Source organism: Lathyrus oleraceus, chromosome 6 (assembly GCF_024323335.1).
Source record: "Lathyrus oleraceus cultivar Zhongwan6 chromosome 6, CAAS_Psat_ZW6_1.0, whole genome shotgun sequence".
NCBI lineage: Eukaryota > Viridiplantae > Streptophyta > Magnoliopsida > Fabales > Fabaceae > Lathyrus > Lathyrus oleraceus.
The window spans coordinates 123,183,384-123,200,539 of NC_066584.1; the positions used below are offsets into that span (position 1 = coordinate 123,183,384).

General features: G+C 34.0%; 2 protein-coding genes and 1 non-coding gene across 3 annotated transcripts; 1 reads left to right on the top strand and 2 right to left on the bottom strand.

Moving 5' to 3' along the window:
* The first annotated feature begins 650 nt into the window (after window positions 1-650).
* On the top strand, window positions 651-2,645 carry LOC127092435 (uncharacterized). The gene has a single exon (XM_051031305.1). The coding sequence runs from the start codon at window positions 992-994 to the stop codon at window positions 2,489-2,491; it is 1,500 nt and encodes a 499-aa protein (XP_050887262.1). The 5' UTR covers window positions 651-991; the 3' UTR covers window positions 2,492-2,645.
* A 269-nt stretch (window positions 2,646-2,914) lies between these two features.
* On the bottom strand, window positions 2,915-2,987 carry TRNAR-UCU (transfer RNA arginine (anticodon UCU)). The gene has a single exon. It is a non-coding gene; the product is annotated as a tRNA-Arg (tRNA).
* A 2,677-nt stretch (window positions 2,988-5,664) lies between these two features.
* On the bottom strand, window positions 5,665-10,273 carry LOC127098441 (pyruvate kinase 1, cytosolic). Its single transcript, XM_051037041.1, has 16 exons — window positions 9,828-10,273; window positions 9,619-9,715; window positions 9,411-9,508; window positions 9,152-9,307; window positions 8,696-8,773; window positions 8,354-8,485; window positions 8,139-8,219; window positions 7,978-8,049; window positions 7,789-7,878; window positions 7,520-7,664; window positions 7,278-7,366; window positions 7,005-7,100; window positions 6,729-6,796; window positions 6,462-6,561; window positions 6,285-6,344; window positions 5,665-6,085 (listed from the first exon to the last, which is right to left on the bottom strand). The coding sequence occupies exons 1-16, from the start codon at window positions 9,894-9,896 to the stop codon at window positions 5,933-5,935; spliced, it is 1,584 nt and encodes a 527-aa protein (XP_050892998.1). The 5' UTR covers window positions 9,897-10,273; the 3' UTR covers window positions 5,665-5,932.
* Window positions 10,274-17,156: the final 6,883 nt, after the last annotated feature.

The window sequence follows — 17,156 nt, forward strand, 5'->3', positions numbered from 1 at the left end:
TAAAACGCAAGGTCCTTAGATGTTTGTTCATATTGAGATTAAGGTTATGGTTTCGGCTAAACTTTATCAGCTTTAATCTTACAATGATGTTCTTGTCTAGCAAAGATAATAGATGAGTCATTGTTAAACCAATTTCTAAAACATTAATCCCAACTTCCTACAATCAAAAAATCATACTCGCGAGTTCAAGCGTAGTTGGTCATCTAATTAAGATCAAATAGTTCAGATTTAAAAAATATATTTTTTTTTCTAAATCATACAATCAAGATCAAATAATTAATTACATTTTAATATCATGCTATCAAAATCAAACAGTTTTAATATATTTTAATACCGTGAATGCAGAAAAAATAAATCCAACTACAAGAAATTCCTTAAACACAATAAGTTTATCAAAAACATGTTTATGATAGTGTATTTTATATTTTTTTTTGGAAAGAATCCTTCACATAATATACTTTTATACAATTGAATATATGGGTCGGAATTGAGAAACTATCAATCTTTTTATATTTTTTTTACAAATAAATATATTTAGTTGGATTATTGGGCTATTTGATGAAACAACACGTATATTTTATTAGATAGTATAACAAGACCAAAACAAACGAAAACCAGCGTCCTTGTTGGCGCTATTACACTGTGGCTCCCCAGTTTTGCACAAAACCTGTGGATTCTCTCTTTCCTACTCTGTCCCTCTCTTTCTAACCCAAATACCATGGGCAGTTTTTCTCACAAAACCGGTTGCTTCAATTTCACACACATTTTACTCTCTTTCTTTCTTTACCTTTATTATATACCTTTCTCTATTGTCTCTCTCATAACACCAACCAACAACCCAAAATTTCTATGCAATCTTCCAATCCCAATTTCTCTACTTCCTTTCACTAAACCAAATTTTCTTTCACCCTTTTTCTGCATTTCAACTGTTTGATAAAAGGGCTAGTCCATTTCCTTCCAAGTTTCTTCCTTTTTGTTCTGCAGTTTTTGAATGATGGACCCCAATGGAATGTTTTCTCCCATCACTACTACTGGTTTGCTAGGAGTAGTTGATAATAATATCCCTTTACAACAGCAACAACAACAACAAAATCTCCCTATTCAACAACAGAATCCCCACCATTTGCACCTTTCCCAAGCTGTTTCCTATGCTCCCCATGCTCATGACACTGACACACATCATCAACAACAACAATTGCATCAATCAATGAAACATGGGTATCCACCTTTTTCTTCATCCAGAAACAAACAACAGCAACAGCCGCAGCAGCAGCAAGGTTCTCAGGTTAGTGATGAGATTGAGGATGAGCCAAGTTTTCAAGCTGATGAAACCTCTGGTGGTGACCCAAAGAGGAAATTTTCACCGTGGCAAAGAATGAAATGGACTGATACAATGGTAAGGCTTTTGATAATGGCTGTTTATTACATTGGTGATGAAGGTGGTTCTGAAGGGACTGATCCAATGGGTAATAAGAAGAAATCAAGTGGTTTGTTACAGAAGAAAGGGAAATGGAAATCTGTTTCAAGGGCTATGATGGAAAAAGGGTTTTATGTGTCACCTCAACAATGTGAAGATAAGTTCAATGATTTGAATAAAAGGTACAAGAGAGTGAATGATATTCTTGGAAAAGGGACAGCTTGTAGGGTAGTTGAAAATCAGAATTTGTTGGATTCAATGGATTTGACACCTAAGATGAAAGATGAAGTTAGGAAATTGCTGAATTCTAAGCATCTTTTCTTTAGGGAAATGTGTGCTTATCATAATAGCTGTGGTCATGCTGGTGGTGCTTCTAATGTTCAACTTCAGGTAGAAGGTGGAAGTGGAACAACAACACCTCAGAATCAACCTCAACAACATCAACAGCAGCCTCAACAGCAGCCTCAACAACCTTGTTTTCATTCAACAGAAAATGGTGTTGGGAATTTGAGTGGTTCAGGTTTAAGGATGTTGAAAATAGGAAGTGGAGAAGTTGAAGAGGAGGAGGATGAAGATGAAGATGAGGAATCAGAGGACTATTCTGATGAAGATGAAGATGAATCAGGAGAAGGTGGTTCAAAGTGTCAACAAGATGAAGATGAGAATGACGGGAAACCATCAAAGAAAAGGCGAAGAAAAGAAGGAGGATTTCCCATTTCTATGTCATCCTCATCATTACCATTGATGAACCAAATGAACAATGAAATAAGTGGTGTGTTTCAAGATGGTGGAAAAAGTCCATGGGAGAAAAAACAATGGATAAGAAACAAAATTTTGCAGTTGGAGGAACAGAAAATAAGCTATGAATCACAAGGTTTTCAGTTGGAAAAACAAAGGTTGAAATGGGCAAGGTATAGTAGCAAGAAAGAGAGGGAAATGAAGAGAGCAAAACTTGAAAATGAAAGGAGAAGATTAGAAAATGAAAGAATGGTTTTGCTTATTAGGAAGAAGGAGATTGAATTGATGAATATTCAACAGCAACAACATCAACAACAACAACATTCTTCTACTTAGAGAGTGAGAAATGAAGAAGATGAATTTGTATGATAGATGAAACTAGTCATAGATAGAATTTAGATTAGGCCAAATAGATGAAACTATTGTGGCTGTTCTATTTTTGGTGTTATTATTGAATTTATTAAAAATAAAGAGTATGTCTGTTTTTTTATGTACTGAGAAGCTACCAGTTAGATAGAAACTCTTTGTTTGGATTTGGAATGTTAAAAAATAAACTTGGGAATCAACTCACATCACTATTTGTGGAATAAAAACAAAATATAAGCTGTACTGAACTACTGAAGTGTTGAGATTGTGACATTTGTACATAAACATTCATTAGCAGAAAAATTTGCAGTGTTAAATATGCTGTAGCAAGTGATATTCATAATTCCATGCAAAAAATAAAAATAAGTTAAAAATGATATATTAAAAATTAATCACACCCGGTGGGACTCGAACCTACAATCGCTTGATTAGAAGTCAAACGCCTTATCCATTAGGCCACAGGTGCTTGGTGATATTGTCTTCTTCTTTTTAATATTTATTTAATATCAATTACGTGATTATTTAATTTTCATAATAAATACTGAGAATGTGTTTTTTTTTGTAACATAATATTAGTTAATTAATTGAATCAGATTCATTTATTTAAAAATATAATTGGATTCCATTTGTCCAACTTATTTAAAATATTTAATTGGTCATTTTATTGTTTATTTTAATTTTATTGAATCACTTTTATAATAAAAGTGTAAAAATGTAATTGTAATATATATATAAGAGTGTTATGAAAAACAATTATTAACAAATAAACAAATAAAAACATACTACCTCCGTTTTTTATTATATGTCACTTTGAAAAAATATTTTGTACCACAATATAAGTCGTTTTATAATACCAATGAATCATTAATGTTATTTTTCCTATTATACCCTTAAATATTTATTATTCTCTCTCCTTTCAATTATGTTAATTTGTCTTTCCAATATCATTAATGAAGGATAATTTTGTAAAATCTCTCCTAATTTATCTTTTTCATACCATAATTATTACATTTCTTAATACGTGTGAAAAGTCAAAAACGACTTATAATAAAAAACGGAGGGAGTATTTGAGAATAGTTTATCATTACGTGTGTTTGGCCTTAATTACTGTGGAAAGAAAAGATAATGCAATGTAAGAGAATCCCAACCGTCCTTGAGCTAGATTTATGCTAAGTTTTACACCCTTTTCATGTGTTCCTTTCTTATTGTTGTTAGAAGGTAATAATTCATAGTTTTTATAAGGAAACTCTATATGACATAGATATCTTTGATAAAGTTGAAGTAGTATAGTAGAAGTTAGGTGTATTTGACAATACATCATATAGTTATAGTATTTGACAATACATCATATAGTTATAGTAGTATAGTAGAAGTTAGGTGTATTTGACAATACATCATATAGTTATAGTTGTCAAATCAAAATATGTAAATATATATTCGATAGAGTCGAATATTGTAGTTAGTAAATAATGTGTTTGGTTGTCTATATATATATATATATACATTCAGGTGACGATGTAAATAAGATTATCCAATAATTTTATAACACATTCTTTTTTTCACAATATAATTTTATTCTATTTTATTCTTTTTTATTTTTCATTCTTTTCAAGAACTCTAATTATTCTAATAAATTGGTATCATCGAATCCGGTTGCGATACAATTAGCAATGACAAACGGTAACACAACATCAATGCAATTTTCTACAAGTCTACTTGTTTTCAAAGGTGAGAACTACGAGAGACGGGTTACGCAAATGAAAATCATCTTTAGATTTTAAGATGTAGTTGAAATCGTGAGTGATGGAGTACTTGCGTTGAAAGTAAATGCAAATATGTTCAGAAGGTTGAGCACAATGAACAAATGAAGAAAGATAGAAAGAGTTATTTTCTTGATTCATCGATGTGCGAATCTTAATGTGTTCGAGAAAATCATTAAAGAAGTGACGCCAAAGGAAACGTGAGACAAATTAAAGAACATGTATTCGATAGAGTTAGCAAATAATGTGTTTGATTGCCGATGTAAATCAAATTACTAAGCAAATTCATAACAAATTCTTTTTTTCACAAATATAGTTTCTCTCTCTTTTATTCTCTCTTATTCTTTATTCTTCTTGAAAACTCTATTTGTTCCAACAAATTGGTATTATCGAGTCAGGTCGCGATTCAGATAGTAATGGCAAACGGTAACACAACATCAACGCAATTTTCTACAAATCCATCTGTTTTCAAAGGTGAGAACTACGAAAGGTGGGTTGGACAAACGAATGTTATCTTCAGATTTCAAGATGTGGCTAAAACCGTGAGAGATGGAGTAGTTGCATTGAAAGTAAATGCAAATGATGTTCAGTAGGCTGAGCACAAGGAACAAAGGAAGAAAGTTATTTTCTTGAAAGATGGAAAAATTTCTTGATTGATCAATGTGCAGATCATAATGTGTTCGAGAAGATCATTAAAGAAAAGACACCAAAAGAAGCGTTTGACAAATTAAAGATCTTCTATACACACCCGATGGGACTCAAATCCACAATCGCTTAATTAGAAGTCAAACACCCCGATGGGGACTCAAACCCACAATCGCTTATAAGTCAAACACCTTATGCATTAGGCCACTTGTTGCTTGTTATTGTCTTCTCCTTTTGAATATTCATTTAATGTTAATTAGATGGTAATTTAATTTTCATTATATGTTACCGAGAATGTGTTTTGTAACATGTTCCTTTTCTTTAGGACGGTTTTAATAATGAGGTTACTTTGACACAAATGAAAAGTTGAATTTATTTATTGATTTCGCAACCTCTGTTGAATTTGCTAATCTTAAATATAATGATTATTATTATTTAACACTCTAGCATTATGTATGCTTGGCTTTTAATTACTATGGAAAGAAAAGATAATGTCCCAACATGTGAACGTTTTGTGCTTGAGCTAGATTTATGCTACTTCTTACACCCTTTTCATGTGAAGATCCTTTCTTATTATTGTCCTCTTCTATTCTACTAAAATTTACCAAACAATATTTAATCATGATAGTATTAGCACTAAAGCATCATCTTGATCCCAACACGTTTTCCATCATCACATACACTTCTTGTTCATGACCAAAGAGAATAAAGAATAAAATAGAACACATGCACAATAGGTAATTGAAAAAACAAACTATTTGCATCATTAGTTTGGCAATTGTATCCAACAAACACATTTTCAACTTGTGTTGTTATATAAATATTAAACAGAAAATAATGGAAAGTTTTTGGCATCAAGGCTGCATTCCCTTGATTTTATGTGAGACAGCCAAAATCAAGATATCCTTGACTCATGTGGCAGAATGATCCTGCAACTTTCAAAAACTTGGGAAATAATTTAGCCTCCCAAAAAAATACTAGAACTAAGCTGTTGGATTAATGCAGTTTAATCTTCGAGCTCGATAATCTTAACCACCGATGCATCACCAAGTTTCTGACAAACAACAACTCGGTCATGTGACTTTATGACTCCCAATGCTTTTCCATGATCAAGGGCAACCTTAAGAATAGATTCATTTGATGCACTTGTTGACTCAGCCTGCAAAAACAAAGTATATCACATCAACATCAGCTAAATCTACAATCATTGTGTTATGTGTTGCGTGTAAAGGAATGTTCATTTATATGGCCATGTAGAATAAAGATTGCGCGCGAAGTATTATAAGAGAGCCACGAGAGAGCGATAATGTGTATTAACCGAAGAAAGGAATAAAACTGAGTTGCCGAGAAAAACTTACAGGATGTCGAGGATCAGCAAGCATAGGAAAGAGACCTCTTACAATAAGTGATTGCCTTGCCTGTGTCACAAATTGAATATTTTCATTAGTTTGATATAAAAAAAGACGGTACAGTGTAAACCACAAAATACACCCTGGTATATTTTCTAATCGTCGGATCCAAAGTTAAGATCTAACCTCAAAAGCTCCACTAAAGCTCCACTTAAGCTGATTTGTCTTAAGTCGGGGGATCACCACAGAGAGAACCGGCATTGTTGGCCTATATTTTGCAATCAACCTGATAGGAGCACGTAACATGCTTAGATCGAAAGTCTGAAGGATATAATTCGTGAAGCGGGACAAGAACAGTACTGATATTAATCGAAGAAAGTGTTTGTTTGCTATAGTTAAGCTCAAGGTGAGAACAAATTTTACGCAATAAACGAAATACAAACATATTCATACCTTGCAGCCCTTCCAGATGAAGTGAAGCAAATTATTATAGAAGCTTTCACCTTAATAGCAGCACGAACCTAAGAAGTAAAGATTTGCGAGTAAGAAGCCTGATTTCAAAGTTATATAGTCTACTTAAATTGACTTATTTGAGTTTATCCCCTGGCACATGAAAACAGCTTGAGACATGTTCAATCGTTGTATTTAGCTTATTTTCATATGCCATTCAGGAGAACTTACAAAAACAACTTATAATTTAGAAATAAAGAAATGTTCAGATGAAACTACCGCAGAGGATGCAATAGATTCCAAGTGGGTCATGGGTTCTCCAACATGTTTGACCGTCTTTTTAAAATAAACATCTTGATTGAAAACTTTCTCGGCCTACATCGAGATGAAATGGAAGGCAAAGATATTAGTCAACAAGATTCATCTATGCAACAGAGCCCATAGTTGGGCATAAAAATAAAGTACACGATCAGAAACCAAAAAATCTGCTTCAAGAAATCGATACAATCCAAGCATGTTCAACAAAATTAATGGACCATCTAATGAACTTACCTCTGAACAAATTCTGCCAACGGTAGAAATAGTCTCCACGGGGTACAATCCACGTAAAGTCTCGGCACCGAGAAGAATTGCATCACTTCCTGTTTATTTATTAACAGTTAAACAAACATACCAATCAAGTGTTTCTAACTGAAACACAGTAGAGAATCACTGACGTATAAAGAAAATCGCACATCGCCGGTTTTAATCGCTGAGAATAGGATGAATGCTGAATCATATAACCAGCAACTTACCATCTAAAACAGCATTGGCAACGTCAGTGGCTTCAGCACGAGTTGGTCGTAAGTTGTCAGTCATGCTGTCCACAACACGTGTAAGCACAGCAGGCTTCCCGGCCATATTACACTTCTGTAGAGCAGATTTTTGAAATAGAAAAACCTACAAAAGCAAATTGAAGTTGATAAATATTTTTACCTGTTAAACCAAAATAAACTTATTTATTGTAAGGGAATGCAAGCCAAAAAGTAAATCAAACTACAAAATGAATCTCATCAACACTGACCTTCTCTGGTGGAAGATCAATACCCAGATTCCCACGGGAAAGGATAATACCATCAGCTTCTTGCAAAATCTCATCAAAATGGGTCAATCCCTAAAAACAAAACAGATGTAAAATGCATTTATAAACAATTGACTAAGCCTAGCCAATAAGAAAATAATCTAAACCGAAAAATGAAGATATGTAATTCACCTCAACATTTTCAATTTTGGCAAAGATTTGAGTCTGGCTAAGATCGCCTAACTTGGAAAGGAATTCACGAGCCTGCATTAAAACAACATATGAAGGCCTACAAATAGAAATTGAGTAAATGTGATGACTAAGTCAAGTAAACAATCTGGAGTTCAAATTACCTCGCGGACATCTTGAGCATGTCGAGTATATGACAATGACAGAAAATCGATTTTGTTTTTAACCCCCCATGTGCTTATAACCTGAAAGAAAAAGTTAGATAATTAAATAAATATAATAATCCCACATCTTTAAGATGACCAGATTTTCTAGGCACGGTGAACACGTGCCGTGAAATGTTAATAATTCAAACATCTGAGTGAAAAACACAACTTACCTCCTTGTCTTTTTCTGTAAGAGTAGGTAAATCAATATGAATCTGAGAAGCATGCAAAGTGAACAATGACCCTGTCAATGTAGCTGAGTTCTTTATAATACATACAACATCATTGCCTTTGACTTCAGATACCTGCACAAGCACAACATCAGGAAGAACTCATCAGTTACCATGCACATGAAAAAGAAAACATTCTTTGTTATGGTTTTGGACCTACTTGTGTTTGTAATATTTCAACAATGAGAAATATATGTATAATCTTTAAAATAAGCGAGTTGATGTGCAAAATATTTGCAATTCATATTGGACTAAATTTTGCATTTTGGGTTCAACTTATTTTACCTCTAGCCATACAGAAGTAGTTTCACTTCCTGTGAACAAGTATTGACCGATAAAAATAGTGTCTCCCGTCTTCACTGCCTGTAAACAATTAAGAATTTGAAAATCATGCAAGCAACAAATTACAATGCAAAGCAGAAGGAAACCAAAGATATATCTCAAAGTCATGAAAAACACATTTCACGCGGGATTCAACCTAACATTCACATTAACTGCTTCTAACATCGTAAGCAAGAATTCAATTGCACAAATAGATTAAATTTATGCTACTTTGAGCCATGCAACCCTGAAGGAAAGAGCAATGACTCGAACAAAGCATGCACTCCATATATGCAACAGTGTAAAATAGTATACTAATCAAACAAAATCAACCACGGTAACGTTCAGTGGAAGCAATGTAAACGCAAGATAGTCACAGGATCACATCAGATAACGACAAGGTGGAAAATATCAACGAACCTGAGCCAGTCCATCAAAGTTGATTGGCAAAATCTCTGAAGAAGCTTCTTGTCCCTGGTCTGGAGTTAGAACAACCTGACCATCTATCTCAAGTGTGATAGTTGTCTCACTTTTGTTAACAACCTGCATCTCCGCACCAACTGTGTCCAGCATAACCTGTCCAACGCAATTCGATCAGCGCATTTACCATCATTTATCCTTAATATAAAACCTATGTGAAGCAAAAAAAGCAAAAATACAGAAACAGAAGCAAACTCACAGCACAGAGCTTCTTAGTACTCTTAATAGCAGTCTTCAAATTCTCCAAAGTTTCCTGGTGATACTCAGGATCACACCATGAAAAGTCAAAACGAGCCACTGTATACAACAACAACAAAAAAAACACATGAAAATCTATAAGCCTTCATCAAATCTTCAGTTAACAACCCATAGCACAATTTAAGAAAGGGTAAAACAAACAAAAATACCAGACATCCCAGCTTTAAGACAGCCAGAAATAGTCTCAACAGATCGAGATTTAGGACCCAATGTCCCAACAATCTTTGTCATCGCAGAAAAAAAGCTCTGCGATAATCATAAACAATAATGAAAACAATAATTAGAAAATCAAAAACAGAAAAACAAGATCTATAGATTGGAAACGAAAACAACAAGAACAAAAGTAAGAGAAACTAACGGCTTTAGATGGCTCCAAGATAGAAGCCATCCTAATGGGTTCCTCGAGAAGCAAGTGACTGGAAGGCATGTTTGGTTTGATAATCGACGAAAATGGCTTCTACAGAATCGATTAACAGTAGAGATCGGTGATTGAACAGTAGTAGCGTGCAACTCGCAAACGATGAAAAAACAGGCTTTGAATTGAACAAGAAAATTTGCTCTTTTTTTCGCTCTTTCTTTATATATAGTTTTTTTCGTTTTCAACTTTCGTGAGCGGTTTCAGAGTGATACAGTCTGAGGTAAGATGGAATTTTCTTATGGTTTGGTTGTTTTTGTGTAGAAGGTGTTTACGTGGCGAGATAATGACCGTTGGATAAGAACAACCACGTTTTGAGGTTTGTGTTTTTGTTTGTGATGGACGCTTGTAACAGAAAAGTAGTACTACGGTGACTATGGTGTTTTTGTGTTTTTCTTTATTTTGGGAAAAAAATTGGGTGTGATTCTTCTGTTTCGTGGAGAAAGGGAAAAAGGTGTTGCGCACGCGCTATGTGGTAGCGTGAAGAGAATGGTGGCGCACGTGGTTTATTTTGGGAGAATTAGAAAGGCACGTGATTAGGGTGGGTTAGGTGGGTTTATAAAAAATGAGGCGAGGACAGCATGTGAGGCGCATGGGGTTGTTTGGTGTGCTGAGCGAGGGAGGATGACCGTGGAGTGGAAGAGATGGAATTTTTTTATGTCCGGCCTTTGTATTGGAGAAAAAACAACAAAGTACTATTCATTTCTTATTAAATATCAAAGTAGCATAATTTAAAAATATATATAGATTATTGCTTATAAACAATTTGAGAATAGCCTATTAAAAAGGCGTCGGTGTATAAGTGTATAGTTAAACAGAGGAAGTGTCGTTTGAAATCTCCTTGTATTTTCTATTGGATTTACATTCGGTTGGCATGATATCTCTTTGTAAGACAGTATTGCGACGATTTTTTCATTGTTGACATTCTTGTCTATAATGGTCTTTTTAATTTTGAAATTTTCATTGGTTTGGTGTCTGACTTGTGTGGTACTCCTTCATGCACCTAGGTGGATCTGGAATTTCTTGTTGAATCCCAAATTGGAGTTTAATCCTATGTGAATGATGCATTTCAACACAAGTAAATCAGATTAAAAGCATTGTTGAACTTCACATGTCACTTTCAGTTTAATCCTCATCTTCAAGTCCAAGAAATGGCCTCCACATAAATTTTAATGTAGTAGTAAAAAGGATTAGTTAAAAAAATATAAATGAACTTTAAATATTATTAGTATAAGTCTTAAAGATAATACATCATCCGTCTCGAAATGATCGAAGAACGCCCAATATCTAAAAGCATAATGATGAAGGGTTTTTCGTAATTCATCCCATATGCGGACCATCTAAAAAAGAAATAGTTATTAGAAAATACATTGAAAAAATATATCTAAAAATAAATAAATTTATACGTACTTAGTCGCATATGGAAACTGGAATGAATTGGGATTTGTTGGTGACAGTTTTGGCATTCTAAACCAACCCCGAGCTTGAAGTAAAACTCCACAACCAACAAAATTATGCGCATTATTTTAGCGCATTTACACAAATTTTTGTATAGATGCGATAAAGTAGCAGCGCTCAACTATATCTATTTATTTTATTTATGTCTGCTAATAATGGTAAAAACTAAAGATGCATAGTGTTACCATTAGTATTAGGAAATAATAAGTCTGCAAAAAGCAATAAAATATACATTATAGTTTTCCAAAGTTTCACTTCCTCGGGGGAATTCTCGTTTAAATCTCAAAGCATTGTAATGGTCCCTCAGCCATTTAATTTTAATATTTTTCCCTTTTCTATCACTGTCCTCCAAAGGCACCCCTAATAGTTACACATTTGTGCACCCAACTACTGCTAAACCATTCACACGCACACCTAATAACATGTGTACATCCTCCATAGTGACTGTGCATTCACCGGTTGGAAGATGAAATATGTGGGTTTCTGATCTCCATTTTCTGCATAAGGCGAGAATAAATTTTCTGTCAACGCTGTATGAAGTTATATTGATAACGCGATCAAAACCCGCTTGTATCAAATATCGACGGATCATCTCGTCGACCTCGGCGTATTAATGTCAATGTGGTCTGAAATTTCTTTCATTCTAAAAAGAAAAAAAGAATGAAAGACATATTAGAAGCAATATTAGAAACAAATACATATACATTATAAACAAAGACATATTAGAAGCAAACACTTACATATGCAGCAATATTTACTAGTGTCCCTCGATGGTCTTCTTCTCCATATATTAACAGGGACAAAATGGTGGAGATATTTGTTAGAAATAGTGTTATATGGTAAGAGTAATAGAATAATTGATTGTGTTTATATTGTATTAGAAGAAGGAATTTATAGAAAATTTTATGAAGTGGTAGAGATAATTGTTGGTAGAAAAATTTATGAAAGAATTTATGAAATGAATGGTGTTGGTGTCTATACATGCATGTTTGTACATGGGAATCTCTGCATGTATGCAGAAGATTCATGTATGGTAGTTCAATGGGCGGAAGAGTTGAATTTGACTAAAACCCGACCAATGAATGGGTGTCAGGGTTGCTTTTTTGTCTGCTAGTCGGTCATGCAACGGGTGGTAACATTACTTCTTGACTGACAGTCGGTCCTACAATGAGAGCAGCATATTAATGCATTATGCAACATGCATTTTGACCGGACATGCATTGGGCGGCATAGTTGAATTTATCTGCCAACCGATCACGCAATGAGAGGCATTGTGTAATTGAAATTTTTGACCAGTTGACCAGCATGTGAAATAGTGTGAATAAAGACAAAAAAATGCATCCTTTTATAAGTATCATTTACTCAAATTATTTTACACCAACTCAAAACATTTTCATAACATTTGTGTGCATTAATTCCATAACAAATTGTTATATCATGTCTCACACTCAACAATATATGGTTAATGTCCATCACAAAGAAAATGTTATTGCATCTGATGAAGTGGACTTGATCTTTGAAAATACTGAAATTTGTCATTTCACGATTAGTATAAGGTCGTCATTCCAACATTTGAAAGAAAGAATAGAGATGAAGCTTCAAGTTGGATATGTTTCACAAATTACTTACAGAAATGTTGTTCATTTTGGGAACAATCAATTTAAATTTGTTTCATTGAAGATTCGCGATGACAAGGATGTTGAAATGATTTTCACGAATCATTAATTTTTTGGGTTTCAGTACATTGATTTATATATAAGATTTGAACAATGTCAACAAACCTGATGTCACAAATAATCAATGCATTAGAAGAAGATGCACCAACTATAATTCTAAACGAAGATGTTGAAGAAGAAAATGTGGCACAAGCTGATCATTATTATACTACTTGATTTGAACAAGGCTATAATGTTAAACCAAAAGCAGTTGACGATGATGAACAACATATTCCAATTGGGAATGTGTTTCCGCCCACATGGCTGAAGCTATTGGAAATATACCTGAACGTATCGCACGCTCGAACATACAACAGAGTCACCATCAAACTTTATTTATTCCCGAAGGAAAGGGAAAACATCTATAAAACCCCGGGGAAAGAGATATGTTGGGTAAGGAAGTTGGTTATGCAAGGGGAAGGTATTAGCACCCCTAACATCCATGGTATTCCATGGGAATCGTTTTGATTGTTCTCGCTCGAATGGGTGTGATATCTAAAGATTGCTCGCAAAAGAATGGGGAAAAGAAAGGAAATAGATAAAGTGCTTGGTGAGGATTGGGGCACTCATGCCTACGTATCCTCATGGTGCAATGAGGAATTCAGAGTTCCGTAGTTCAAAGAACTAGTGGTAGGAGATGAAAAGAAGTGTGATCAAAGTATGCTTTGAACTAAAATATTAATGTTTTAAACTCCAACAAGGGTGAAAATATGAACCCAAGAGTAAGGTGGCTCTTACCAGTACATGGGCTAGTATTGTTGCCGCTATAGGGTAATGCCTAAAATACGAAGAAATAAGTGTTTGTGGACGATCCAAACAGCTCTTGGTTCACAAGGTGACGCAAGAAGAAGCACAAAGAGATAATGTATTTGTCTCAAAGATAACTGGTATATCACATAGAGTGAATAAAGGTAGAATAATGAATGGGTCATGGGGATGAACGGAATGAAGTGACCAAAATCGCAGAATTGAATGTTTGGTAACAAGTGACTGAAGAAGTATAATTTGAAACCGAAAGGTGAAAGTGTATTGGAATCTGTAGCGGGGTATTCGTTACCTTTAGATTTATTGACTAAATCAAAAGTAAGCATACAATTCGAGTCGTCACCGCACTTCTATTTATCCAAAGGAAAGGTTAGAAAGCGAACAAAAACCGAGAAGTTTTATCAAATCAAAAACTAATAAAAATGTCAGAGATCTGGGTAAGGGGGTTGGTTATGCAATGGGAAGGTTTTAAGCACCCAAAACATCCTTAGTATTCTAAGGGAGCCCTTTTTTGCAAAGTGTATTGTAGGTTGGTATTTGTGAAGATATTTGTGCAAACATGATTGGGAAGATGAGAAAAGAATATACAAATTATTTACAATTTTGTTGTTTGAATGGATAAACCCATTGCCTACGTACCATCATAAAGGTAGGATCAAAACCTCGTAGTTCGGGGTAAAAATCTCAAAATATGGGTGAATTGATTTGATCAAAAGCCTTAAGGTCTTTTGTTATCAAAGGGAGAAAACTCAACATAAACCAACAATCCAGCATGTGAGGAGAGCTTCAATATACTAGTGAGGTATCCGCCCTATAATAAGTATGGAAGACTTATAGTCCAATCACTAAGGATAAGGTGAGGTTTACATCAACCACTATGATAACTCAAACCTATGGCTAATGTTTATGAAAAAAGTTTTAACCAAAAGTGGCCATTGGAACCACACAAAAAAAATCACTTGAAGTGAATTGTATTTACAAATTAGAAGTATTCACAAAATGAAGTCAAAGTTGACTTAAGATTCAATTCAAAATAAGTATTAATGAAAAGAGTTTGAAAAATCAAAGGCATATGGCCTAGGTTTCTAGTTTGAAAACAATGTCAATGTTTGCACAAAAATAAGTTTGGCTTGGGTTAGAGTGGAGAGAAGAAAAGAAAGGCTAGTCCTAAACATGCAAAGATGAGAGAAGAGATAAAACCCTTGGAGTTCCTTTCTTGAAATCATAAAGATGATTCAAGACGCTTCTTTCCTTTGGACTTAGCAAGCAACAAGCAATCAAAACAATTAAACATTCAAGCTCCTAGGATCTTCCACTTGACTTGTTTCTCTTAACTTGGATGCTCATGACAATGGTCCTTCTTACTATCTCAAGTTTGAAATCCCTATCACACAAGAACAAACAATCAAAAAGTTCACAATGCAATAAGAGGAATGGACAAAGAAAGAGTTTTGGATTAGGGGTCCTTTCAAGTCAACTTCAAGATTTAAGCATTCTAAAGGCATGAGGCCTAGTTGCTCTTCAACAAGTTTAGCATTCTAAAGGCATGAGGCCTAGTTGCTCTTGAACTCCATTAATCATAGGTGAAGTCCTAACTAAGTCTTTTCTTCTTTTTGCATTGGGTTCACACAAACAAAGATAAAAACAAGCACCAAGCAACAATATATTTACACAATAATGTGCTCAAATGAGCAAAAGGAAAATGGCATAAACATAAACATGAACTCAAATGGGCAAAGGGAAAAGACAACATGAATAAATGAACAATAAATTAAATTGCATTAAAGTAAATTGCAAGAATTAAATGCTTGAATTAAAGGTTAGTAATTAGTAGTTAGTGTTAGTGTGTCATAAGGCAATTTAGCGCCATGTTAAGCAATCGTAAGTGGACTAATGTAGTAGTCACACCTATCTGAGGTCGGTCAATAAAACTATAGGCAAATAAACACAAGTTAGAGATCATGACTAGTAAGCCAAGCTCCTACAACTTGCCATGCCAAAAGAAAAAAAGAATGACCTTGTATGGATTTTAGGTTTTTTGCTTGACCAAGAAGCAACCTATCTTGGACACAAAGCAATTCACTTGATCTTTGATCAAGTTGAATTTGATTTGGATCAAAGAAGGTTAAGCCTCTCATATGTCAAGGCTAACCACAAATCATTAACTCATTGGTCAAAAGAAAAAGAAGAAGAAAAGAGATGAAGATGAAATGTGCAAAATGAAAATTCAAATGACATAACCAAAGCACAATAATCAAATATGAATGAAATCAACATCAATCAATGGTAAACAGAAGTGAAATGAAGATTAGAAGTCAAGAAAGGTCAAACATATTTTTGGTATTTTTTGGAATTAAAATAATACATGAAATAAAATGAACAAAGTAAGGTCAAACTTCAAATCCAATTCAAATCAACTTGGATAAGTCCAATTCGATCATCATAAGTCTAACATGGTCAAACTAGGTTTGACAAATTTTCTCAACATTTTTTGAAAACAGAAACTATTTTTAAACAATTAAAAATCAAGAAAAATAACACAAAATGAACTAAAATCTCAAATAAATCTCAAATTAATTAAGAAATTGATGAGAATGTTTTTCATAGACTTATCATCATCCACATGTATTAAGAAAATATTTTTGGCATTTTTGAATATCAAAAAGTATTTTAAATGAATTAAAAACTATCAAAAATGAAATAATTCACAAAAAATATTAAATGGAATCACAAAAGTAATTAAAAATCAGATTATGAAACTAGATTTTAAAAGAAATTTTTTGCAATTGGTCTCATATTTTTGTGATTCCAAATAAAAGAGTTATAAATTTTTGAAAATAAAAGGAATTAAAGAAAATAAAACAGAAATTAGGAAAATAGAAAAATCAGGAAGCGTACGATCCATCTTATTAATTGACGTGTACAACATCAACGGATCAGGGGCGCGCGCGCATCATGTACATGAGTCAAGCGCGAAACATAATGGATTTAAAAAAGTCAAATATAACAAAGGCTGAGATTATATCATAGGAGTCAGATCCAAGGGCCAAGGGAGTTCCACGTGGGGATGGTGGTGTAAACCACCGTCTTCTCCGGTGAGCAAACAGAAACCGGCCACCAGTTGCAGGTTTTGCAACCTTAACCAAACTACATGTGCCTTATACCAAATTAAAGTTGGGGTGATGTACATCACCCCTGTAACCTTGGATTATACTCAAGATCCCTATGGAAGGAGAAATCTGAGATGGAAAATCCAGGTGTTCAATCTGAAATGCATCAATTCATGAAATTAAAGCCACCATTGGCTTGCCTCTCACACGAGGACTTTAGAGAA

What these genes read in the sequence shown, in the direction of transcription:
- LOC127092435 (XM_051031305.1), top strand. Translation starts at nt 992, where the DNA reads ATGATGGACCCCAATGGAATGTTTTCTCCCATCACTACTACTGGTTTG.
- LOC127098441 (XM_051037041.1), bottom strand. Translation starts at nt 9,896, where the DNA reads ATGCCTTCCAGTCACTTGCTTCTCGAGGAACCCATTAGGATGGCTTCT. An exon ending in TCATCTGGAAGGGCTGCAAG is followed by an intron (nt 6,562 to 6,728) that starts GTATGAATATGT and finishes TGCTCCTATCAG; the next exon opens with GTTGATTGCAAAATATAGGC. An exon ending in TTGCTGATCCTCGACATCCT is followed by an intron (nt 6,086 to 6,284) that starts GTAAGTTTTTCT and finishes TTGTTTTTGCAG; the next exon opens with GCTGAGTCAACAAGTGCATC.